The 27,878-nt window shown below is 39.7% G+C and overlaps 1 protein-coding gene across 1 annotated transcript in view; it reads left to right on the forward strand.

Moving 5' to 3' along the window:
• The window catches only part of CDC14A (cell division cycle 14A), a 291,416-nt gene extending 263,798 nt beyond the window's left edge, over positions 1-27,618 (forward strand). The window contains exon 15 of the mRNA XM_027868267.1: positions 27,493-27,618. Coding sequence (XP_027724068.1) covers positions 27,493-27,603 — 111 coding nt within the window. The 3' untranslated portion in view covers positions 27,604-27,618. The remainder of the gene's footprint in view (positions 1-27,492) is intronic.
• The last annotated feature ends 260 nt before the right edge of the window (positions 27,619-27,878 follow it).

Genomic DNA, 27,878 nt, shown 5'->3' on the forward strand with positions numbered 1-27,878 from the left:
AGGACCTGTGTCAATGAGGGTGATGGCTGTGGGAATATACAGAAGGGATAGGATGAACTAGGGGATCTCTAGTTCCAAATGTTATAGGCAGTAGGTGATGTTGAACTGGAACTAGTGGAGAGACTAGGGCTACATATTTAGATCTGAGAAGTCACCTCCGGGAAAGAATAATTAAAGGGGCGGGGGTGGTATATGACACGGCACTTCTGTGTCCCTAACTCCCTAGTGCGGACCATAGGGAAAATCAGAAAGATAAGACATTGGTTCAACTCATAAGCAAAGTATATTAAAACAAAACTCTCTTAATTCCCATCAGAGGGCTCTGACCTAGGCATACTTGCAGATGAAAGCCCAGACATTCTGATAACAATGCTTGTGATGTAAATGTACTGAGGTGAAGGCCTGTTTTCAGTACAGTAAATTAGCATTTCCATATCACTCAGATTTTTATCTCCCTGCTTTTCTGTTCTTGATCCTTTATTTCAGAGATCAGTAAGATGATAGGGGTGATTTTTTTCCCCTTGAAGTTGCAAAGTAGCTTTTTATTATGGCTAGCCTTCCTTTCATTTTTACTGTAATACAGATTTTGTAGAAGCTAATTTGTTTTGATCCATTAACATTTTTTAACTGAGAACAGTGGAGGGCTACAATCAGGAATAGACTCCTATTCTGCTAAGGACCCTCAGACTTAGAATCATGGAACCATAGGTGTGAGATACTGGAACTGTGATTCCAGTGAGGAAGATGGCATCCTGTAACATTTGAGAAAAGATACTATGTTCCTGTATGTTCTTCTATATATTTGTTATGGTATGTATACACACATATGTATGTATGTGTATTTATGAAAGTTCCTTGAGCGTGGTTTGTCTTTGTAACACTAGTATCCAGAACAGTGCCTGGCACATAGTAGGTACCTAATGTGTGATTATTTAACCTATGATGATCTTTGCACAGGAAAGGACAGAAAAAGTGGTTAATAGGAAGTTGATAACCTCAGGTAAAGAAGGTAATAGTAAGAAAGCACCTGCCTTCTCCTGGTGAGGTCAGGAGACCAATCTCAGAAGCCTGAAGGAACAGACCAATGTGATTGTGGTGATTACCATCCGTGATGTTGAAAAGATCATGGAGAATTGGGAGAGGATCCGTAACACTGGAGAAAGGCAAATGTCTCCTTTTTCAAAAAAAAGGGAATAGAACAGAGTTTACAGAATAAAGGCCAGTGAGAGGGGTTTTGATTTCTGGCAAAGCCTCTCTCCCTTCCCTTCCACCCTTCAAATCACCCATAAAAACCTAACATGAGAGTAGGCTCTATTAAAGGTATAGTATCCAGGACTGGTAGGAAATCTGGCCTCAGATACTTACTAGTTGTATGATCCTGGGCAAGTCACTTAACCCTTGCATCGGTTTCCTCATCTATAAAATGAGCTAGAGAAAAAAATGGCAAATCACTGTAGTATCTTTGCCAAGAAAATGGGGTCATGAAGAGTCTGACGTTTGAAAATGACTGAACAAATCTAGGACTAAGGAGGTGGTGATAGTCATGTAATACTTTGCTTGAGTGAGAACACATATGAAGTATTGAGATAGGGTCCAGGTGCAGCCGTTCGGGAAACACATTGATAAGCTGGTGAATGTTGTGAAAAGGGTGACGGTGATATAGAAGGGCATGCTGTGTAATTATGGGCAAGTCACTTAGCCTCTTAATTTTCTTTTTCTGTGAAATGAAGATTATAATAGTACCTACCTCTGAGTTGTGAAGACAAAATATTTATCTATCTATCTACCTATCATTTATCTATCTATGTATATATCTATAATGCTAAGAAAACTTTAAAATGCTATGTAAATGTAAGCTATTATTAACCATTAGCTACTTTCTCTTTTGGATACACTTTCATTGTGTTGTGTTTTTTGTTTTTTGTTTTTTTAGCCTAATTCTAACTCCTTTTTCAGAATGGTACAATGTAAGTTTCTTGTGGGTAGAAACTGTCAAATTTGTATTTTTATCTTCAGTGCCTAATACAGTGCCAGAAACATAGTAGGTGCTTAATAAAAGCTTGTTGATTGACTGAAATCTGACCAATTCACAGCGCCAGTAGGGTTCTTGTATTCTTTCAGTCCTTCTAGCATTGACTATCTGCATCTTTTGTCATCTTTGCTAGTTTGTTGGGCCAGACATGAAGCCTCAGAGTTGACAAAAATCCCTTTAATAATGTACTTGAATTCTGCTAAGATTTAGAGTCAAGTGTACTGGCCTGCAGCTTGAAAAATCTGCTTTCTTTCACTTTTTGAAAATTGGAACACCATCTGCCCATTTCAAGACTTAAAATACCCATACCATTTTGATGATTTTTCAAAAATAATGTAATTTACATTTATTAAACATAGCCTAGGGGCAGAGTAATGGAGTATAGCTGAGACAAGATCCTCACCCTCATGGAGTTTACAGTCTGCTAGGGAACAAAAATAGCAACAGACAGCTGTCTGTGTTGATATAATACAAACTATGATAATAATAATGATAATAGCTAACATTTATATAGCACCTACTATATGCCAAACACTTTATAAATATGTCATTTGATCCTCAAAACCACCCTGGGGGGGTAGGTATATATTATTATCCCCATTTTTACAAATGAGGAAACTGATGCAAACAGAGGTTAAGTAACTTGCCCAGGGGCATATAACTAATAAGTGTCTGAGGCCAAATTTGAACTCGGGTCTTCCTGACTTCAGGTCTGGTGCTCTACCCAGTGAGCTACCTGGCTGCTCCATAGTAGATAAGTAATTCATAGAACTACTAAACAAAGTGCCCCCATGTGGTCTGAGGGGAAGGTTATAACTGAATGGCAGGATAAGGTGAAACTTTAGTGATGGCATTTAAGAAAGACAGTGTGGTATGCTGGGTAGAATGCTGGACAAGCAGTCAGGACATGTGGGTTCAGATCCTACCTTAGACACATCAGCTGTGTGACCCTGGGGCAAGTCATAATATTTTAATAATGAGCCTCAGTTTCCTCATTTATAACATGGCTATAATAACACATTGCTCATAGTGTTGTTGTGAGCATCCATTTAGATAATACATTTAAAGCCCTTTGCAAACTTTGAAGTTCTATATGGATATGAGCTATTATTATTTTTTTACTTACCTACTAAAGTTGGGAGGTGAGCCTCCCAATGGTTCTCTCCGGTGGTCAGGCTTCTGGCATGGTACAGAAACAGTCTTCCAGAAACAGTGGCAGGGAGGTATTGATTGGAGCATTTCCTTTGTCAAAGGTATTCTAAGGTGAGCTTTGACCTGACTTCAGGTCTTACATCTCTAAATGCTTATTGTATATTTCAAATTGGATGCCTTGTAGACATCTCAGATTTAACATGACCAAAACTGAACTCATTATTTACCCCTCCAAGTCCTCCCCTCTCACTCACTTTTCTTTTTATTGATAAGGGCACCATCATCCTTTCCAGTCTCCCAAGCTTGCAACCTAGGGGTTGAATCCTCACTCTCTCCCTCCCCCTCCCCTCCTAGCCAATCCATTGCCAAGTCCACATTATCTCTTCCATATGCTCTCTTTTCCCCTCTGACACTGCCAACACCCTGGTCCAGGCTCTCATCACCTTTTTATAATAGTCTTCTAATTGGTCACCCTGACTCTAATCTCGCCCCACTCTAGTCCATCCTCCACTGAGTCCACAAATTGATTTTCCTAAAGCTCAAAGCTGACCTTGTTGCTCTACTTTAGTGGTTTCCTGTGACCTTTGGTATCAAATATAAAATCCTTTGTATGGCTTTTTTTTTTCTCATTGTATACAAGGCTTTATTTTTTAAGCATACACTCAATTGAGCATTTTAGTTCCAAAACTGTATTGGTTGTTCCTGTTGACCTCTTACTCTCCTTCTGATTTCTTCTGTGCAATTTTTAAAAATATATCATTGGCACTTTTTCCCTTCTTTTATTTTGTCTTCTTTTTCTTCTTCTTTTTTTTTTTGGAATCACTATTAAAGCGCTTCATAACTTGTTCGCTTCCTACTTTTCCAGTCTTCTCACACCTTACTCTTGTGACATTTTTTGTGATCCAGAAACATTGGCCTCCTTGCTGTTTCTAACACATGACACTCCATCTCCAAAGGGAGAAAAGGACTCTCTGGGACTTGCAAGGTTTGCCTTTACCACATATATTCCCTGTACTTGTGCCTTGGTGCCTTGTGCTCTATGGTTGATCCCACTGTCCCCAGATGCCTTGTTTCTGCAGTAAGAGAGTGCACCGCTGTGTTGGAAAAATTGTTCTTGTCAACTCCAAAAGACTTATGATGGAAAATGCTGTCCACATCTAGAAAAAGAACTATGGAGTCTGAATGCAGGTCGAAGCGTATTATTTGCTCTCTCTGTCTCTCTTTTGTTTCTTCTTTCTCATGCTTCCTCCCATTGGTTCTAATTCTTCTTTACAACATGACTAATATGAATATAGGTTTAATATGAATGCATATGTTGAGCCTATATCAATTTATATGCTGTCCTGGGGTTGGGGAGGGGAGAGATGGGGAGAAAATTTGGAACTCAAAATCTTATGGAAATGAATGTTGAAAACTAAAAATAAATAAATTTATTTTTAAAAACTGTTCTTTCTACACAATCTGAACAAACAACTTTAATTAAAAATCGAATTATTCAGTTCTTGAGGTATGCAAATAAGGGAGGATGCCAAATGCTTGCAAAAACCTCAACTCTTATTATACTTTTAAAAAATTATTTTTAATTTTTATTCTAAACTTAAAGAACCCCAAATTGAATGGACATTTACATATAGATAGCAGAACAAAGAAGATTGTCTGTGAAGTTATAGTTCTCTATTATGTAAAGTTTGCATTTCTTTTCTTTTTTTTTTTTTAGCGTATATCAAAGTCAGTCTGCAGTTTTCAAGGCTGATCTGCTTGTGCTTCCTGTAACCTTTCTTCTGTTCTTTTCTCTCCTTGAAAAAATAAAAGATGGCTTAATGACTCTGTTCCCACTTTGGCTGTTCCCAAAAATGAATGTCTCACTTTGAATCTTAAGTCTATCATCTTTATATCAAGAATTGGGCATTTCATTATCTGTCCTCTGGAATTACAGTTGGTTATTGCATTGATCAGAATTCTTAAGTCTTTCAAGTTTTTTTAATTGTTGTTTTTATTGTATAAATTGCTCTCCTAGACTTGCTCCTCTAAATCTGCTCATTTCAATCTGAGATGGTTCATATGTGTCTAATACCATCCTTTTCATCATCTTTTTGATATGATTCATTTCATCATTTTTTCCAGCATGATGATATCCTTATATTCATGTATGAAAATTTGTTTAGCCACTCCGCAATGGATATTTCCCACTCCCCAGTTTCCAGTTCTTTGCTACTACACGAAGAGTTGCTATACACATTATATATATAATGTATGTATGTATGTATGTATGTCCTCTCTCTCTTCTTTGATCTACTTATGGTATATGCTTAGTAGTGGCATGCACAGTTTAGTAACTTTGGGGGCATAGTTTCAAATTGCTTCCCAGAATTGGGCTAATTCACAGCTCTTCCAATAATGACTATTTTCCCTCAGTCCTTCCAGTAACTGTCATTTTCCTCTTTGGACCTTTTTGTCAATCTGTTGGGGCTGAGGTTCGACTTCATGACCTCTAGGATCCATCCAAACTATATTGTCATCATAATGAGTATAATTAAGGGAACCCCCTAGTCTAGGAACCCCCATTCCCTTTGACTGAATCCAAACTTCACAGAACAAACTTTAGAAGATTGTTCTGTGAAGGTTGGAAGTTTGGGCTTTTGACTGAATCCAAACTACACAGACAAGTTTGTTCTGTGAAAGTTGGAAGTTTGGGCAGCACCTGAGGACCTAGAGGGCCACACGTTCCCCAGCCCTGCTAGAGTGCTTCTTAGTGAAGAAGAGAGTTAATAAAATGTAGAGACCAATTCCTGGCCTAGCTTCAGAACTCGTCTATTCAGATGGTGCAGAGCCTAAGGGAAGGTGAAATGCTTTTTCAGCCATCTCCTAAAACGCTCCGTATTTTGATGTTTCAAACATATCAGCTAATAAACATTGCAGGTGACTACTATATGCCAGGCACTGTGCTTGCTTCGTGCTAGAGAAAGGCTAAAGACGCATCCTGAGAGAGTATAATAGGAGTTATAGATTATTGCTTCCTGTTTAAATCTTTTTCAATGTGCACTTGTGAGTCATTATGTTTTAAGCATTTGTGTGTGTGTATGTGTGTGAAGTAAATAGCTGTCTTATGCCTTATCTATATTGTACGTTGAATACCTTTCTATTCCTCCTTTTTGGAAGATCCTGCTCAAAACTAAGCTTTAAATGGTTCTCCCTACGATCTGGGGCTGGGGTATAAAGAATTAGCTCAGGAAAGAGTCTAACTTCTTTATTTAGGGGCAGCTGGTGGCACAGTGGACAGAGTGCCAAGCCTGGAGTCAGGAAGACTCATCTTCCTGAGTTCAAATCTGGCCTCAGATATTTAGTAGCTGTGTGACCTTGGGTAAGTCACTTAACCCTGCTTGCCTCAGTTTTCTCATCTATAAAATGAGTTAGAAAAGGAAATGACCAACCACTTTGGTATCTTTGCCACAAAAACCCCAAATGGGGTCACAAAGAGTCGGACACTACAGAAAAAAATGGTTGAACAACATCAAACCCTCCAGGCCTGAATCTAGGGTCTAGAATTAGGAACCTCTCTGGGGGGCGATGGTGAGTTACCTAGCCTCAGTGGGTCCAGCAATTGGTACTATGTTTTTAATATTATGATTAATGAAAGGTCCAGGTTTTCTTTTAATATTTCCAGTCAAATGAAAAATAATTCAATTTAAAGTATTTTCTAAATTTCTAATGTTCTATACCATAAGGTTAAAAAATAAATATTCAACTTGACAAAGATTTTATTAAGTGCTTTTCACGCTCAAGGCATAGCTTAAGTAGGTCACTGCTTACAAGGACTTTCCAGTGTTGTTATAGAGACAAGCCTTTTTATTTTGTCTTAAAGTTGGAAGGGATCTGAGAGGCCATCAAGTCCAAGAATTCCTTCTATAACATATTTGTCAATGTGTCATTTAGGTTTTTCAAACAGCATTATTTTTAATTGGTGAAAATCCACTTTCTCACCTTCTCTCTCGCTGAAATAGAAAGAAAAACAAAACCCTCATAACAAATGTGCATAGTCAAACAAAACAAATCCCTGCAATGATCATGTCTAAAAAATGTAGCTCATGTATCTCAGTTTGTACTCTGAGTCCATCACCTCTCTGTCAGGAGGTAGGTAGCATATTTCATTATGAATCCATGGTTGTTCATTGTATCTGTCCGTTTCCTATTCCCTCTTTATAAAGAAGAAGATGGTGATCAGAGAGAATGAGTGTGCTCAGCACTGGCGGTCTATGCTTAGTGCAATCTGCTTCTGCTTTCCTACCCCTCTCCTCTTTCCCTCACTTAAAGGCCCGTCACAAATCCTTATACTTTCTTTTCTTTTAAAACCTTTTTTGCAATCCATGCTCCATAGTCAGAGTTTGTGTTCCTTAGGACTATTCACTCCCTCAGTCTACCCTTTCTCTTATTTACCCTTCTCCCTTTTCTCCTTCCCCTCCTGTTTTACTGTGAATAAAGTGCATTTTTGCACCCAGTTACATGTGTGTGTATCCTTCTCTCCTTTGACCCTTTGAGGGCTCTACTTGAGCCCCCAAATTATATGAGATAATTTCCCTTATCTTTCCTATCCCTTTTCTATCTCATATATACATTCCTTTCCCTCCTCCCTTTCCTTTCTGCTTTGAAGATCATCAAAATGTAACAATACCTCCCAATCTCTTGACCTGTGACCCCTGATGATAATGAATTGGTTCTGAGGGGACACATATACTATCTTCTCATATTAGAATGTAAATAGTTCATCCTTGTTTAGTGTTTTATGGCTGTTCAATCATATTTACTTTTTAATATTCTCTTTTTTCCTGTATTTGTATTTCAAAGTTTCTACGCAGCTCTGATCTTTTCAATAGGATGGCTTGGAAGCCTTCCATTTCATTAAAGCTTCCTTCTGTAGGATTATACTCAGTTTTGTTTGGTGTATTATTGGTTATAAGCTGTTATCATTATAGCTCATTTGCCTTTTGGAATGTGACGTTTTACGCTCTCTTTTTCTTTATAATGGTGGCTCTAAATCTTGTGTGATTCTGACTGTGGGTCTTCAGTACTTGAGTTATTTCTTTTCCGATGTTTGCAATATATTGAACCTACATGTATTTCTCTGAAACTTATAGGGAGAAGTAGAAAAAATCTAGTTCCTCTTGAACACAACAGCCATTCAATTACTCAAAGATAGTTATCATATCCCTCTTCTGCCTCCTTTTCTTCAGGCAAATATAATGGTTTGTTTTTTTTTTTTCAATTGATTCTCATTTGGTATAATCTCAGAGGCTCTTCACCATCCTGATTGCCTTCCTCTAGGTGTTCTTCAATTTATCAGTAGTTTTCCTGAATAAAATATGGTAGCCACAGCTGAACACAATACTCTAGATGTGGTCTGACTAGGGAAGAATACTCCAGTACTATCACTTCTGTAGTCTTGGGTATCATGCTTTTCTCCATATGCTCTAAGTTGCCTACACTCCGATCTTCTCTTCTCCTTCTTTCTCCTCCTCCTCCTTTTCCTTCTCTTCCTTTGCCTCCTTCTCCTTCTTCTCCTGCTTGAACTCAGTCTTCTGCCCCTCAGCCCCTGAACTCTGAATAGTGAGCTTTCACCTCGTGTTGTTCAGTTCCAGGCTCACTGCACCACCATGGGCATACCTTCAATCTGCCCCCCCCTCCTCACTTTCCATTTCTACCAACTTTAGCTTCCCTATATGTATTGTCTTCCTCCATTAGAGTAAGAATTTCTTGAAGGCAGAAATCCTCTTGTTTGCTTTGTATTGTATCCCTAGCACTTAGCACAGCCCCTAGTGCATAGTGAGCACTTAATAAAATATTTTTTATCACGGTGCTTAGCACATAGTAAGCACTAAATAAATTATTTTTCATTCCTTCAATCAACATGAAATAATATGAGAGTATATAATAAAGCAATAAATTTAATATAAACAATGGGGAAAGGGAAGGGGTCCTTCGAGGGATAGCCTGAGGTCATTGATTGGTGGTGGTGAGGGTAGATGGTTCAGAAACCAGAATGGAGGGGTCATGAAAAACTAATCTAACTTGTATTTTATAGATGAATAAATTGATTCCCAGAGAGTAGTTATTTGTCTAAGGTCACATAGGCATTAAGGAGGATTGGAACCCAGACCCTCCCACTCTCACTGTTTCCTTTCCACTACAGCAATGCTGCTTATTTTGCTGGCAGAGCAATAGATAGAGCATTAGTCCTGGAATCAGGAAGACTTGAGTTCAAATCTAGCATCAGAGACTTAGTAGTTGTGTGACCCTGGGCAAACTGCTTAATTTCTGTCTGCCTCACTTTCTTCAACTGCAAAATGAGAATAATAATGAAACCTACACCCAGGGTTGTTATAAGAATTGAATAAGTTGACACATGTAAAGGACTTAGTACAGTACCTGTAAGCACTGTAGGTGTTTAATAAATGCTTATTTCTTTCCTCCTACTTTACTATAGCCCATTAGGCCAATGGGTAATAGCAAGAGAGTTGTAAGCTTCCAGGAATAAGGAAGAGCCAGTCCTTTTAACACTTCTCTCATCATACCACGTCTGGAGTATTGCGCTCATTTCCGGGTACTTCATAGTAACATCAAGATTGTGCAATGGTCAACTTTGATAGAATTAGCTCTTCTCAGCAATGTGATGATCTCAGACTCATGACGGAAAATGCTATCCACTTCTAGAGAAAGAATTATGGAGTCTGAATGCAGATGGAAGCATGCTATTTTTCCTTTTTTTTTTTGTTTTCTTTCTCGTGGTTTTTCCCTTTGGTTCTAACTTGTTTTTACAACATGACTAATGTGGAAATATGTTTAATATGATTGTACATGTATAGCCTATATCAGATTGCACCCTGTCTTGGGGAGAGGGGAGGGAAAGGCAGGGGAGAAAAATTAAAACTCAAAATCTTATAAAAGTGAATGGTGAAAACTAAAAATAAATTAATAAGTATTTAGAAAAAACAATTAGAGCTGCCCCAAATTTGAATGGACAGCCTTGGGAGCTCCTGGATCCTCTATCCTTTGAGGTCTTTATGCAAAGTTTGGATAGAAAAGATTCTGTGATTCAAATGGTCCACAACATCTCCTTCTAGCCCTAAAATTTTCTTAGCCAAGTTTGTGCCATACCCTTTAAAAATCAATTATTCGACAGGTCTTACTGCACTTGAAATCCAAGTCTGAAGCCTTTTATTTGAGATTGAAGACAACTTGAGTGTAAAATCTTGGGTGATGCTTTTTCTCCTCAGGAAGAATGAATTAAATGCCAAATACAACCCTTTTATCTGTAATTTCTTTTGAAGCTTTATGACTCAAACACACATGTTTGATTGTTCATCTTTAAGAATTACTCATTTTGAAGAGTGGCGTCCAGAAAATAATATTTCGCTGAACAAAAACCACAATCTCATTCCTTTAGAGACAAATTGGCACAAATTGTCTCCAAGGTGAAGTTATCAGTTCTGACAAGGAGCATAATTAACACAAGGGGAGTTTTTGATTTAGATGGAAATTAAATCCTTGCTTGAGAAATCTACTTCCCTCTCCCCCTCTGTGAGGTGCTGCCTAAAGGAAAAAGCAAATTTCTAGGGCTTAAAACTTTAAGAAACTTATTTATGCGCTCAACAGGAATAGCACAGACAGAGATCATATAACCTTCCTCACTTAAGGCATCATAACCTCAGGCTTGGTGATTCCCTTTGGTAAAGGAACATGTTTTATTCTTCGCATCAGTTCGGCTGTGGATTTACTAAATGTGACTATTAGTTAGCTTATAATTGCAGCTGTCTTATAGATTAAACACTTTTTAGGACTACAAAACCAAGACTATTTTTCATGGGTTCCACTGTGATGTAAATACCATCCTAAGGCCCTCTGCCCAGACCTGCTATGAAGAAATCAATTGTTTAGCTTAGCGTAAGCTCAACTTCATTAAAAAATTATTTAGTTATGTATTAAATCGATTAATCGACAAACATTTATGCCAGAAATTGTGCTAAGTGCTAGGAATAAAAAGACAAAAGTCGAGAGTCCTTTCCCTTAAGGACTTTAAAATTTTTTTTGAGGGGGAGGGGAAGAATATGTACATATATAGTAATATACAATATAGATACTTGGTATCTTAGGGGCAAGACAATAGTAGCTGGGAGTGGGGGCGGGATTGGGAGGGGAGGATAAGGAAAGGTCTCATGTAGAGTAGAATAAGGAGAGAGTACATTCCAGGCATGGAGAAACAGTAATTAGTTATGGAACTCTCATGTTGTAAGCATTACAATTATTTTTAGAGGCATAGATGGCTTCAGCCACTGAGTTTTGATAAATATTAGGTCTATAATGCCCTTCAGTGTCCAGGGCCTATCTGTACCTGTAGGTGTAGCTAACTATCAGTTGTGTTTAAAAATAATTGTGGTCCTTCGAAACGGGAAGTTTGCTAAGCCATTCAGCCAGAAGTCTTATGATTTTATATATATATATATATATATATATGTATGCATATATATGTATACACACACATGTATCTCACATATATCATGGATATGCTTTAATGCCATTGCAATGATATTTCCCTGTGGATTCTAGGTTGTCCAAAGCCTAAACCACTGGTTTACTTGGCTCTACTACACTGAAAGGGACTAGGCATGGATAGATGTCAGTTTTTCTGAAAAAGATCAGTAGGTTTTAGCGGATGTTAACATGAGGCAGCTCTGCAATATGGCAGCTTAAAAAGATAAAGTGATCTTGAACTACATGAAGAGAGGCTTAGCTCCTGTGGAGGTGATAGTCCCTCTCTGATGTCCTGTTCAAACCACACCTGGAGTGCTGTGTTCATTTCTGAGCACTGCATTTTAGGAAGGGTATTGATAAGCTGGAGAGCATTTGTTGTTGTTTGTCCTTCATTAATAATGGGAAAGGGCCTCAAGTCCATTCCATGTGAGGATCAGTTGAAGGAATGAGGGCTGGTTAGATTGGACAAGAGAATGGTCAAGGTGGGGCATGGTAGCTATGCTCAAGAATTCAAAGGCTGTCATATGGAAGCTGGGCAAACTGTTTGCAGAGGGTGAAATTAGAAGCAATAAGATGTTCCACTGAGGCAAATTTAAACTTGAGGTGAGGAAAAGCTTCCTAATAATCAGTGCTGTCCAAAAGGGGAATGAAATGCTTCAGACGGGGATGGGCTCTTACTCACTGGACATTTTCGTTTGTTTGTTTTGGCTAGGCAATGGAGTTAAGTGATTTGCCCAGGGTCACACAGCTAGTAAGTGTCAAGTGTCTGGATCTGAACTCGGGTCCTCCTGACTTCAGGTCCGGTGCCCAATCCACCGTACCACCTAGCTGCCCCTAGATGTCACAGGACATTTTCAAGAAAAGGCTTGACAACACTCATTAGGTATGTTGTACTGGGGATTCTTCTTTGGGCTGCCTTGAGAGGTGGTGAGTTCACGCTTGATGAAGGTCTTCATAAAAAGGCTAAATGACCAGTTGGGTATTAACTTTAGTGGATATTCTTCTTTAGTCTGGATTAGGCTAGAATCTGACCACCAAGGTTCCTTCCAATTTGAAAAAAAAAATCCTGTGACTCTATCATATCTATTCTAATCAGATTCTATCAAGTTTTAAGACATGAGTTCAAATTCTGCTTCTGATACTTACTCGCTACATTATCCTGGGTAAATCACTGAACCTTTATGTGCACTGGGCAAGTCCCTAGGATAAATCAGAGTAGTTGTAGAATATGTTGTTGGATGGTTTTCCTCTCCCTAGGATTTCCTTAGACTAAAAAAATTACAAAACCGATGTGTATGCTTCCTTAAGCCCTGGTCTAATTAAAAAAAATCAATTAAAAACCAACAACAATAACTTGGAACTGTAGTGCAAACACCTCCCAGCTGAACCAATGAAAATGGGCAAAGAGCTGAAAACATTTCTAAGATTTGAACTTGGGTTGAACTTAGCATGTTTTTAACAGGGCCCAAGGGTTTACAGCAGACTCTGTTGACTGGTCATGATTAAGACAGGAATTTCAATTACTCTTTGTAATTTTAATATACCCTTCAATAATAATCGTTTCCCTTCTCTCCTTCTTCTCCACTAATGAGTCCTCTGAATATATCTGTGAGATAAGAGGAGGAAACTGGCACCACTGGTTACTTGTCCAAGGTCATCTAGCTAATTAAATGTGACTGGCACCAGGGCTCAGAACAGTGTTCCAACCAGCTGGCTGGTCCTCTGAAACTTTCCCTCACAGATACATTTCACGTGCATTGGTTTAAATGCAGTCTCCTGTTGGAGGGAAGTTGTAAATAGAAATGACAGCCTATAATTTCCCTGTCCTTCTTCCACTGAATTTTGCAAGATTATCTGAGTTGTTATCAAAACCTACACTTCTTTCCTTTCAAAAGAGGTTCCCTTTGCTTTCCTTTTATCTGGTTTGAAATGAAATACTTTCATATTGAACTTTTTTTGTTTTGTTTTTAACATTCATTTTTTTTAATTTGAGTCCCTCCTTCTAGCTCCTCCCCAAGTCATTGAGAAGGCAAGCAATATAATACCCATTATATATCATGTGAAATCATGCAAAACGTGTATCCATATAAGCCATGTTGCCAAAAAAAGTAAGAAAACTAAAGAAAGAGTAAAAAAAAGTATGCTTCAGTCTGCACTCACAGTTCAGTTCTCTGGAGGTGGATCACATTTTTCATCATGAATTCTTGTTGTGGATCATTATGTTGATGAGAGTAGCTGGTCTTTCATAGATGATCATTGTTACAATATTGCTGTTACTGTGTACAATGATCTGATTCTGCTCACTTTATTTCGCATCAGTTCATGTAAGTCTATCCAGATTTTCCTGAGCCCACTCCCCTCATCATTTTTATTCCATCAAAATAGTATTCCACACAATTACATATTATGACTAGTTCAGTCATTCTCAACTGACGGCTATCTCCTTGATTTCTAATTCTTTGCCGCCACAAAAAGAGCTGCTATAAATATTTTTGTAAATATAGGTCCTTTCTCTTTCTAATGCGTTGCTAAATGTCTTTTCCAAACATACTATTTCTCAATACTCTCCCTTTCTGGGTGGCTTCATCAGTGAAGTGCTTTATAAGTTATTGGGACATAGAATTTAAGCTGGAAAGGAATTTAGGGACCATCTAGTCTAGCTCCATCATTTGAGAGATGAGGAAACTGGGCTCTCAGATAATTTTAGTGACTTGTCTATTGTCACACAGGTAATAAGCAGCAGAGTGATACTTGAATTCAGGTCTTCCTATTTCAAAGGCAAAACTTTTCCTCTGTAATATACAAGGGACGGCTTTTTGCCTTTCTTTACATCTCAGCCCTTAACACATTGCTTGGCATATAGTGGATGCTTCATAAAGGCTTCATAATGCTGACTTGCTCTTAAGGAATTGACTCTGATCTTGGAAGTCAGGAATACCTGAATCCAAGGTCTGCCTTTGATGCAGACTGGCTATGTGACCCTAGGCAAAATATTTAACCTCTTCATGCTCTAGGCAGTTCTCTGGATCTCTCTAGGCAGTCCTCTGATACATTGCATATAATGCCAGACTTTTTCAATATGGAAATTAGTTTTGCTGAAGTGGGTTTTTTTTCTTTTTAGTTTTTTTGTTATAAGGAATTTCTCTCTGGAAGGGATAATCAGAGGGAATATACTACGGGAATATAGGTGATATAAAAACAAAAGATACAAAAATGTCTTTAAAATATCTTGTACCAATGTAACTCATGGCTCAGGGTCACCTAGGACTCTGGGCTCGTATGGATCAGGTTCAATTCTGGAAATTGAATCCAAAGGATTAGTTTTTCTCTTTGGCTTTCGGTCCTTCAGCTGAGACGGTAGGGGTGGAGGATGGGGGGCCATGCTTGGCTTGAGGAGAGATAAGAAGGTTTGGAAAAGCCACTGTGGTGAGTGAGGAAGTGAATCATTTCAGGTGATGCAAAATGATTGCCTTATGTTAATGAGGGCCCAGTTTGTGGTGGATCCAGTCAGCACAGCTTATTTTCTCCAGCTTCATTCTGCATTGTGTGAGTACGAGTAAAGGCAGAGGATAATGACCATAATCCAAGACTAAGACTTGGCAGGAGAAGATCTTCAATAGGACATGGGGGTAAGTGATTCAAAAGAAAAGGACAGTGGAGAGTTGAACTGGCTCATCAAGAGGTCAAGATGGTGAAGTGGGTATAGCTGCTGCAGGGGTAATGGCCATGGAAAGGACTGAGGGTTGGAGGAATTAAGGAGGTCATGGTGAGGACAAAGAACAGAGTTTGGGGTTGCAAGACAGAGGGAGAGGTGGAATGACAACATATTGAGATCAGATAAAAGAATTTCAGAATCCATGAATGTGGAAGTGGAGCATTTGTCAGTGATAGCCAGATGAAGAAAGGTATGAACATCTTTGTGTGTAGCTGAGGTGGGGTGGAAGAATAGGTTATGGTAAATGAGTAAGTTGAGGAATTAAAAGGAAGGGAGAAAAGGAAGGGGAGGAAAAGCATTTATGAAATACCTACTATGTGCCAGATACTGTGCTAAATGCTTCATTCTAGGGGAGTAACTATTCTTCCAAACCATACCTTTCTCCTCTCACTAGGAGGTATAGGATGAGGGACCATCCTTTGTTCCGCACCTCCCTGCCCACTTCACATCAGCAGATGGAGTTTTTCACTGAAGCACCCTTGTTCTAAGCCCTGAATGCAACAATGACTCCTGTTAGTGAATGGTCATCTTTCTTTGCTATTTTAGGAGTTTATAAAAATCATTAATAATAAACATCAAAACCACAAAGACCTCTTACTACTATAGCTCAGAGCCCCCAAATTAGAGAAAACTCTGCTTTGAACTGTGGTGCTGCTCTCAGTTCAGGTAAAATCTTATGGATTTCCAGTTAATCATTGGGTCCTTCCATTGTCCTCCATCACACTCAATTAATATATAGAGACACATTTCAAAGCAGATATGACTGATCACAGTTTTCTTTATAGCCAACCAAATTAGGAAATAGAAACTACTTAAATAATGAAAATTCATATATAAAGTTCTTGCCAGGACAGGCATTGTCCTTGCGTTAACTCCCAAGGTGTGGCTCTGAACAGTTACCCCTCATCAGAGTTCATATATTATAGAGTGGAGGCCTACTGATGGAGTCAGCCTGAAAAGCTTAGTTTTTAGTCTCGGAGCTAGCATTGAAAATGCCTTCTCTCTGATCACCGTAGGGTTACTGTTGCAGCTGCCTACGTCCCTCTTGGCTTCCCCATTTTCTCCCTCACTCTCCCACAGTTTTGTTCAAAAGTCCTTGTTTGGAGGAACTCCATGTTCTCTTTCTGTCCTCTCCCACTTACTTCTCTCCCTCTCCCCAACACACTTAGATCTCTAATCTTCTAATCTTCAGTCCATTCCAGTGTGGAAGAGAACAGTTTCTCTAGGACCTTTGTTCACAGAAAGATGGGTGCCTTTCAAAGTTCATTTACATTCCTGGGTGTCCCTGAGGCCCTTGGGCAGCAGTTGGGTTACATATATTTTCTACCTAATCTTGTTGTCCAACTTCCAGGCTCTGATCCTTGGGTAATACTTGGGAAGCCAGGGAGGGTAAAGCAATTTCAGGGAAAAAAAAAGGTTCTTGGTATTGGTGGGGCAGAAGTGTCCACAGAAAGGCACAGTCTAGCCTTCTGGGGTCTCTGTCACTTCCTCCAAGCTGACTCTCTCCTCTGGGTTCCTTGCTCCCGTACCAATCAGATGATCTGGTAGAGGGGCAGAGGGAAGAGGAAGGAGTGCCTCCCAGGCAACCAGAGATATGCTGTGAATCTGTCCCTGAAATACCACCCACTGTCCACTGCCCACACTAGGCGGGGCTGACTTGCTATGAGTTGGGCCACCTCTACCCCTAGGTGGACCTGCCCAGGCCTTTGGCTTAGGAGTATTAGCAGACAATCAAACTGCTCTCTGAGATGCATCCTGCATCCTTTCTCACCAGCTGAACATAGCTCCATCCTTACATACCCCCAGTTTCTACCACCTGCCTCTTTCTGAGTAAGGGTTCTTAACCAGAAGTCTAAGGAGTCCAGGGGTAGATTTCAGGAAGTCTATGATTGGGGGAAAAATTACATCTTTATTTTCTCGAACCTCTAGCTAAAATTTAGCATTTACGTTAATTACAAATCTGGGCAATAAACATTGTGAGAAGAAGTCTCTATGCTCCACTAGACTGCTAATGGACTGCAATGTCACACAAAAAGTTTAAGAATTCCTCCCAAGTCTTTCCATTACAGTGATCCTCGGTCCAGGGCACAGTTCCAGCCTCACCCTATGGCATGGAGTGGGTGGGAGACCTGCAGCCTGAAGGCCACATGGGTCCTTGAGTGTGGCCTTTTGACTGAGTCCAAGTTTTACAGAACAAATTCTTCTCTTAAGGGGATTTGTTCTGTGAAGTTTGGATTCAGTCAAAGGGACACACTTGAGGGCCTAGAGGGCCACATGTGGCCTGGAGGCCACAGATTCCCCACCTTTACTCTATGGCCTCTCAGTTTGGCACTGATCACTGAGGCCACACTTATTTATCTCCTCAGGCATCCGGCCCCTACTTGCCTGGATAAATTTAATTGATAAATGGGGGATTATGAGGTGTTAAAGAATCATGCTAAAGGCAGTTAACCTGTGATTATGGCTTTTTTCCTCAAGTAATCAAAATAATTGAAAGAGCCAAACATTAGAGAGGAAATGGGTAGCTGCTGGAAGCATTTTAGATTGGAGATAATTGGTTACAGATTTAGCTATTCTCTGAGATTTCTAGAACCTACTCCTACACATGGGGAGGGTATCCTGCATACTGAATACAGTTACATTCTTTAGTCCCTGGGAATAATGAAAAACAACTCTCACTCCATTCCAGGGAAAGATTGATGGACACAGTAAGCAGAGACTTTTAAAATAACATCTTCCTGCTGGGCAAGGGGATGAACAACATTAGAACTAGATTATAGGAAACCACAGAAACTTTCAAATTTATCCGTTGAGTGAAGCACAAGAAATCTGTCTTTAGGGAGAAGACACATTTATTCATGTGACCTGAAGGGCCACTTTATAGTAATAGCTAGCATAAATTTATACAGGACCTTAAGGTTTACAAACCTTACTTTTACACTTTTACAAATATCCCTCACAACAATGCTAAGAGATAGATGATCCTGGCCATTTACTTAACACTATTTGCCTTGGTTTCCTCATCTATAAAATGAGCTGGAGAAGGAAATGGCAAACCACTCCAATATCTTTGCCAAGAAAACCCCAAATGGGATCATGAAGAGTTGGACAGGACTGAAAAGTAACTCAACAACAACATCAATGTGCTATTATTAGCTTCATTTTACAGTGAGGAGACTGAAGCAGACAGGGGTTAAGTGATTTTCCCAGGGATTCTCATCTAGTAAATGTTTAAAGCAGAATTTGAACTCATGTTCCAGACTCCAAACCTAGCACTCTATCCAGGGCTCCACCTAGCTGCTTCTAAAGAAAATACCCTATTGTGGTATTTGAAGGGCTGGCCAGTGGAATAGGGATTAGATTTGTTCTGCTCGTCTCCAGAAGGCAGAACTAAGGCTAATGGTAGAAACTTTCAGAACGGCAAATTTCAATTCAATGTAAAGAAAAACTTCCTAAGGATCACTGCTTTCCCCGAGTGGAATGGGCTACCCTGGGAAGTTGCTGGTTCCCCCTCTCTGGAAATCTTTGAACAAAAGCTGAATGATCGTTTGTCAGGTAAGTTGTAGGGGGCATTCCTGTTCAGATGTGGGTAAGATAATATGGCCACTGAAGTCCCTTCTAATCTGGAGATTCTGTGATTCTATCCTTTGGGGGGAAATGAGCACTTGCGCAGAACAGCCTATCATCTGGGTTTCCTACACTGCCACGTGAGGAAGAAAGTCCACTAGTTAATAATTTTATTGATGTTGTTTAGTTATTTTTCATGTCCGACTGTTTGTGACCCCATTTTGATAAGGTGTAAATTCTAAGGATGCTGGCACCCAAAAATCATGACACGTGGGTCCTGCCCAAATGACTTTGACCCAAGTCTTCTTTCAGTCAAAGACAAAGTTTCATTACTGATGAATCATAGAGGCCAGACTCTTAAGGAATCAACGTTAGTGATGCCCATAAGGATGAGGAGGCATGAGGAAATCTCAGTGTTTAAATGGGGGCCAGGATGAATCTTATATATACCCAAGTAATTTTGGGTGACTGGAGGAGGGGCTGGGAGAGAGATCCTGGAGTGACTGGGGGAGGAGTTTAGGAGAATGAGATTGTTTGAGAGGTTGAATGGGGTCTGGATACTTCATTAGGGTATCAGAGACTAGCCTTCTTCATTAAGATATCAAAAACTAGGCTTCACTGGGGTTCCAAAGGGAGATAGGGCCTAGGAGATAAGGCCAGTTAATAATCAGGAGATTGCTAAACTTCCTTGACCAGATAAGTGAATTCAAAGAAAGTTTAAGAGTTTTCTGGGACCTGTAGACAAATGCAACCCAAATTCTTTTTGGGGCAAGGGGCAAAGTTCTCAGCTTGGGTCCATACCACATCAATTTGGGGTTTTCTTGGCAAAGATACCACAGTGGCTTGCCATTTCCTTCTTCAGCTCATTTTACGGATGAGAAAACTGAGGCAAACAGGGTTAAGTGACTTGCCCAAAGTCACACAGCTAGTAAATGACTGAGACCAGATTTAACTCAGGAAGGAGTCTTGCTAACTTCAGGCCCAACACTCTATTCATTGTACCACCTAGCTGCTGAGTTAATACAATAAAAATTTTATTAATAAAATGAATAATTGTTTGCTAAGACTGAACACAAAGGCAAATATACTTGATTAATTTGATGCTACATAAAGTTTACTGAGTAAGCCTACTAAGTGCAAGACTGTCTGGGGAGCTAAAAGACATATAAATGCATATGTTCTCATGGAACCTGGAAATATGGAAACTTGGAACATGGAAAGACAGCAGGTAAGAAGTCATATATGAATGATGCAAAAATGCTTCTCTTTAGAGTTCAGAGGAAGGAGAGATCATTTCTGGCTGGAATTATCATGGAAGGCTTCCTGAAGAAGATAGTGTTTGAACATTGAAAGAGGGATAAGATTTGTTAGGCTGAGATTGTTCACTGTGGAAGGAAGAAGAGAGAAGAATGTAGGTGTCAGCAATGTAGGGGTATTTCTGGACGCTTATCCATACCATAACTTCATCCATATGAAGCCAAACAACTAGATTAAAATGGAAAATTTGGTCAATTGTACAATTAAAATATCTAGATATACAGAGTGATTGAAGAAGTCTTAGTGTGGTTTTTAAGATAGCAAAGCTTAACCTATTAAAGTTTAAAACTTCACTAATATTTGTGAAACATCCTGTATATTATCACATAAAACAGCTTACTACAGCGCCCATTGAAAGGGGCCTCAGTGGCCAACTAGCCCTATCCATACTCAAAAAAGAACCCCTACTTCAACCCACCCAACAAGTGGTCACCCAGCCCTTTTTAAAAGACCTGTGTCTTTGTGAGAGCTGTACCTTCTGAGGCTGGTCGGTCCATCATCCGACCTATGTCTTGCCACTGGACTTGACGACTCTGGAGGAGAGAGTGAGGCTGATTGATGACTTTGCACCACTCTTCCTCACTTAAATTCCATTCACTTGCAAGTCAATACATCACCCTCCTGAGGTCATTGGTCCTCTTCCAGAATGAAGGACAAACAATAACACCTTTTGAGGCAGCCCATTCTACTTTTGGAAAGCTGTAATCATCAATAAGTCTTCCTGACTTCGTGTCTAAGCTTATCTTTCTGTGATTTCCATCCATTGCAATGAATTCTGTCTTCTGGGGGCCTGGTGGAACAAATCCAATCCCTCTTTGACTTGCCAGACTTTGAGATGCTTGAAGACAACTATCATATTCCCCATGAGTCTTCTCTACTTTAGGATAAACAGACCTAGTTAATTCAGTCGCTCCTCATATGACATGGATTTAGGGTTCTTCATCATTTTGATTGTCCTCTTCTGAATATATCCAACTTATCAATGCTCTTCCTCTGCCCAGCCCTGAACCCAGTGTTTTTGGTGTGGTCTGACTGGAGGGAAGGACAGCATGACTATTAACTAATTCTCACTTAATACACTCAAGATCATATCAGTGTTTTTTTGACTGACCTTTCATATCATTAACTCACAGTGATGTCACAATCCACTAACCCCTCCTGCTCTTTTTCACTCACACCCAAGCCTTTTTCTAACCATTTCACCATCTCATGAAGTTAATTAAAAAAACTCAAATATAAGACTTTATATTTATCCTCCTTTAATCTCCCTTTCTTAGATTCTGCCCAATATTCTAGCCAGTCAAGATCTTTTTGAATATTATTATCCAATGTATTAGCTATCCCTACTAGTTTTGTGTCGACTGTAGATTTAATAAGGATATCACCGTGCCTTTGTGTAAATAATCGACAAAATGTTAAATGGCCAAGAACCAAGCATAGATTCCTGGGGGTAACCCATTAGAATTCTCCTTCCCAGTTGCAATGGAACGATTCATGACAACTTCATTAAATATGACCATTTAGTAAGATCTGCCTCCATCTAATTGTATTATTTTCTATTCATTTATATCCTCATATTTTCCACAAGAATGACATGAGATACTTTATCAGACTCCTCACTACAATCCAGGTAAGTATTTTTACAGTATCCCATAATATTCCAGTTTAACAATCCAGTCAAAAAAAAGGAAATATGGTTTTGTGTGACCTATGCTTCCTGAAGCCTTGCCTGCTATTTGTGAGCACTGTTTCATGTTCTAGATGTTTACTGACATCTCTCTGATAATATGATCTAGTATTTCCCCAGGAAGCAAAGTCAAGCTAACTGGATTATAGTTTGCTGACTATCGTCTGCCCCTTTTTGAAAATAGGGACAGCATTTGGCCTTCTCTAGTCCTGAAATAGGGAAGCCGATTGAGTTTTTTTAAATAAGGGAGTGATATGGTCAGACCTGAGTTTTGGGATTTTGGCAGTTGTATGGATGATGGATTGGAGGTGGAGAAGGCTTGAGGCAGGGACACCAGTTACACTAGTCTAGTTCAGAGGTGATTAGGGCCTCAATGAGGTTGGTGGCTACATGAGTGGAAGAAAGAGAATAGTTGCAAGAGATGCTATTAGAGGTAGAATTAACAAGACTTGGGAATTGAATAGATATGTGGTGGGGGCAGAGATGAGGAAGAGTGAAAAGTTGCAGGTAATTCTGAGGTTGTGAGTTTGGGTGATCAGAAAAATAGTTATGCCTTTGACAGAAACAATTTAGTTAGGAGGAAAGGTGGTTTGGGGTGGGGGGAAATGATGAGCTCTGTTTTGAACATGTTGAATTTGAGATGCTTTCAAGACACTGGGAATGTCACCTATGCAGTTCACGGTGTGAGACTAGAGTTCAGGAATGAGGCTAGAGCTGGATATATGATTCTGAGAGTCACCTGCAAAAAGATGACAATTAAGTCCATAGGAGATGATAATATCACAAGAGAGAAGAAAGGAGGGTCAGAGACAGAGTCTAGAGGTCCACCCCTCTAGGATGTGGGGTGGGGGAGAGGCCAACGGATGTTTGAATAATTATACTCCCCCTTCAGTACTATGTCACGCCTCTGTGCAATTGTGCTCTGCTTACCCAGCTCCTCTTCTATTTTCTCTTTCTCTCCAGATGGTATGCAATATATTTTAGATCAAGTATAGAGTTTTCTATTTGACATTTAATCTAATGCTCTCCTAACTTTCCAGTCTTCTTCATCCAGGGGTGGAGAACCTGTGGCCTTAAGGCCTGTTTTAATCTTTACTCAACACCATGTACTGATTAATCCAGCAGAACTGGACTAAATGCTGTTCCTCACACAGGATACTCCATTCTTTGATTCCATGAATTTGCACTGGCTGTCCCTCATGCCTGGGAAGCTCTCCTTCCTCACACACAATTACTAGCCACCCTGGCTTCCTTTCAGACTCAGTTCAAATCCCACTTTTTCTGGTGGCTTCTTTCTTCCCTTATGAGAATGCCTTTGATTTATATTGCCTTTAACTCGTATGATCAAAGTTATTTGCATGGTGTCTCCCCCATTAGAATGTAAGCTCCTTGGTGGCAGGGCTCAGATTTTTACTTTTATCTGTATTTCCAGTGCTTAGCACAGTGCCTACCACATAAGAAGAGCTTAAAAAATATTTGTTGATTGACTGAAGTCCACTTTATGCAAATTCCTTTTTACAATCTCTACTCACAGAATGAATCCTATTATATCCCCAGTCTTGGCTACTCTGTCTCTCTTAAAACAGCCCCAAAATATATTAACTTTCTTAGCTTCCATATCACACACTTGACTCATATTGAACTTATAATTCACTAAAACCTTTTTTTCCTGCCTCCCCCATCTTGAATTTATGAAGCACTTTTTTTCAACATGGGGTAAAACTTCACATTATCCCATATCAGCCCAGTGTTCTAACCTGTCAATATAGTCTTTGGTCATGGTTTTGCCACCCTGCTTATTAGCTCTTCTTTGGATTACAGCAGGCATTCCTGAGTTATATTTCCATACTTGCTCCTTCTCCATTATCTCTATCCTTTTAAATTCTACTTCTGTGTTTCATGTGCCTGTAGGAAAGAGAGCTGGTCTAAAAATACTGGATCACTCTTAGCGTCAATTTTTCTCACACTAAGTGGTTTCCAGACACTAAGGGGAGGTAAAAAAAATGGTATTTAACAAGGAATTTCATTATTTTTAGGTCCCCCTTCAAAGTGTCCCTGGAAAATCCAGAGGTCAGCAGCCTCACCACAGCTCATAGCTAAAAGCCAGTGACATTTTGTAACAGTCCAGGAATGTCTATGTAGCTGAAGGAGTAAAAAGGGACATATTTGTTTCCTTTGTAATGCTCCAGGATAGACCCCCAGCAGCTAGAGCTCCTGCCAGCATCGGGACTGGATTTGTTTGATGAGAACTGAAACAATAGACAAGTCAATCAGATTCTGGAACTTGCCCATCTCTCTTCCCTTTTCCAGTAGTAATATTGGCCTCAGGCTGGCCTCAAACTAACAAGAAGGCCTTGGTGTACCTGTAGCAGGGAAGATAAAGTCTTGTCCTGGGCATCTGTCCTTCCAGAGCCTTTGATCTTGCTTTTTCTTCCTGTTTATAGATGTTTCTCAGCCAGCTGTTCTCAGGTCTCTTATCAGGGGATGAAATTTTCCAAATATGCAAAAATTAGTCAGTTGGCAGGTCCCTAAAGAGATGTTTTTGAAAAACAAGCATTTCCCCTCCTCAGAAGAAACCCCCTTTGGAGGAAGTTAAACATGCCTGGAAAGACTCCAAATTGTCCAGAGTGGCTTTCCATCTCTTGTCTCTGTATAGAGGGCATGTTAAGTAGAAGAGTAAGTTACTTTGTATTCCCTTTAAAACATCTTTTCTTCCAGGATCTCAAACTTATCTTGTTACTTTGATGAATCTGCAATCTGTCCAATGTGCACAAAAGATGGAAAGAAGGGAACATACCCATGTAGGGATACAAGAGTCACAGAAAACCACAATGGCAAGAAAAGTGTTAGGAAGGCAAAAATCCCAAGTTGGAGCTTGTAAAAATATTGACAACTTACTTCAACAGTTCAAAATATCCAAAGTTTCATAAGTATGGTTACTCCTGCCAGCAATACAGATCCTTGTCTCTCTAGGCCTTGGTAGTATGCAGTTTCATGTCGTGCAGTGGATAGAGCACCGGTCCTGACGTCGGGAAGACCTGAATTAAAACCTGGCCTCAGATACTTACTAACTGTGTGACCCTGGGCAAGTCACTTAACCCTGATCACCTCTAAAAAAAAAAAAAGAACAAAAACAAAAAAAAAATCCCCCCATAAGCAACTTTCTGCTGAAGAGTATCTCTGAATTTAGCTAGAGTAGACCTTGGATAACAGACACAGAATCTAGTACTGGATCTGGACTTGAAGACTTTTCAACTTCATAGAATCCAAAAACAGAAAAGGATTTTCTATCCACCATTGAGGGTTTAGGAGAGCAGAGAGCTGCAGGGGATAGATCAGTAGAATGTCAGCATTCAAAAGATGAACCATCATTTCCAGAAAGAGATTTGGGTTGATAAAAGAGTATTATAATTTCATGAAGTAATCCAGCCTGCTCTCTTCATGTTCAATTCAGGACCGACCAGATATTACATACCGACCGATAAACTCTATAGGTTATCATTCCAAATGTATATCACATAAAAAAATTGTAATAGTGTTGAAGGGGTTGTGGGAAAAAAGGCATACATTTCATGTGCTGTTGGTAGAGCTGTGAATTGATCCAACTGTAGAATATATTCTGAGACATAGTCCTTTAACCCCAACCTGAATTGGCAAAGTAGGTCCCTAGAGCATGGCTGGCACTTATACCTCAGAGTTCTAGAGTTTAGAAATAGACCTTAGGCGGTTGGATGATTAACTATTAATCTGGCAATCTACCAATCTACCATGTATATGCATAGTGCACACACATGCATACATGCACACATATACAATATGGGTATATACATACATGTGACACACATGTTTATATATGTGCATTTGAACATGTATGTGTGCATATCCTATCACTCATGAGCCCCCACTGGTATGCTTTCCCTCCCCTCAGCTAGATTTAATTAGCTTTTAGAAAAGGGTATTTACTATAGTGGTATGATGGTATATTTGTCACTATACATTCACAGTCTGTGAAACATTTTCTAATCAGTGCAGGGGAAAGTGGTCTCAAATTCAGAAAGCATATATGTTAAAGGGGTAACTCACAGCTCCTCAAAATTCTTTTGCTGTAGTCTTCAAGATGTTCCCTTAATTAAGGAGTAATTTTCTGCTGAACTTCTCGTAGAACATCAAAGCTGACTTTTCTCATTAAATCCAGCCTGTCATTTGTTCCCAGTGCAGACACCACTGTTAGTCATTGCCATCTCAGGAACACTACTAGGATGCAAATGAAAAAGTCCAAATCCTCCAGTCCCATGAAGTGTTTCAGGTACTCCTCGGGCAAAAGGGGGAGGGGTGCAAGTGCTCTCTTTCCTGCCTCCCTCCCCTTCCCATGTCTCCAAAAAGGATTGCTTCTCAGAGGCTTTGCAAGACACTTCTCTCTTCTTTCAGCTCCTTGATTCCATGTGTCTAATTGGTTCTGCAAGGTATGACCAAGTCCCTCAACCAATCTGAACATACTTTTTGTGCAAAGTCATTCCAGTTTATCCAGTGGCTTTTGAAGACATCTAAACGGATTAAGTGCCTTTTTTCACTTAGTCTAATGTCTATAACTGATTGATTGTTTGATTCAGCAGGAGTATCCAGGCCTTGTTCATACCCATTGAAAAATCAAGACTTGTTCTTTCGCTATCATGGCATAGCGTTTTATCGCTTACTTCAAGCGGGGAATGGAATAAATGTCTGAGCTGACTCCCACCTTTGCAGTCTGTCCTGAATTTTAAAATGTGATACTCTCAGCAACTCTACTGGGGTGTGTTTGGTGAAGTCCATAGTTCCAAATACTGGATAGCTCTTTTTCAATGTAGAGAGGGTCTATAAGGTCATTTTTGAATGTCTTCCCCTGTGCCTTGTACTAAAGTTTTAAGCACTGGGTGGCACCGTTTATAATCAAATCCAGAAATTAAGACTGTTTTGTACTTCCAAATACCTGATGATTCAGTTTAGGTCTCAGTATTAGCAAATCCAGAAACAATAAAAGAAGAGGAAATCAAGCTTCCTTTCACAAAGGGAAAAAGTCCTAGTGCTTTCTTGAGCACATGGTGCTATCCTCAGAAGGATCCCAGGACCAAGACTCTATTGGAAGTCATTCTCTCACCCCTTCAGGTGATTTGGCTTGGTGTTTGTGTAGCAACACTGATTCACTAGTTCCAAGGGTGGGCGGCTGGGACCCTTTGTTCTCTCTGTCTTTTACTGAGGGGCCATACTACAATGGGCATAATTGGGTACCAAATGCTATGACAAAATTGGCATTGGGTTCAAAGAGCACTTGAACATTTGAGCACTTGAAGCCCCTTTCCACTAAGGGGCTTCTTTACTATGGACCCCTCCCCACAGGCTGAGTTTAATTATTGACTAAAAGGAAAAGAAGATCAAGCTCTTATCTGAGAAAGGAAATACATTCCTTATAGAAATCTCTGTTTCTGTCTGTCTCTCTGTCTCCGTCTTTCTCTCTCCTCACAGGGACTGAGGATCTGGAAAAGACTGGAAGGCATTTTTTCACCGTTGAGCTGGAAAACCAAACTGTCCTGGGTAGAAACTCTTCCAAGATTCCCTCATTGCTTAAGGCCATGAAACTGGGGTGTTACTGAGGAGGAAGAGGTGAGCCATATCAAGTTTGACATTGTCATTATAAACCACAAGAAAGAGGGAAGTTGTTACTAAATGGAAAGAGGGCTTATAGTCAATAAACATTTATGAAGCACCTACTTACTATGTGCCAGGCACTGTGATAAGTGCTAAGGATTCAAAGAAAGCAAAAACACAGTCCCTGGCTTCAAACAGCTTACAATTTAATTAGAGGGAGAGAGAGAGAGAGAGAGAGAGAGAGAGAGAGAGAGAGAGAGAGA

The sequence above is a fragment of the Vombatus ursinus genome, unplaced genomic scaffold (genome assembly GCF_900497805.2).
Source record: "Vombatus ursinus unplaced genomic scaffold, bare-nosed wombat genome assembly UNPS02014787.1, whole genome shotgun sequence".
Taxonomy (NCBI): Eukaryota; Metazoa; Chordata; class Mammalia; order Diprotodontia; family Vombatidae; genus Vombatus; species Vombatus ursinus.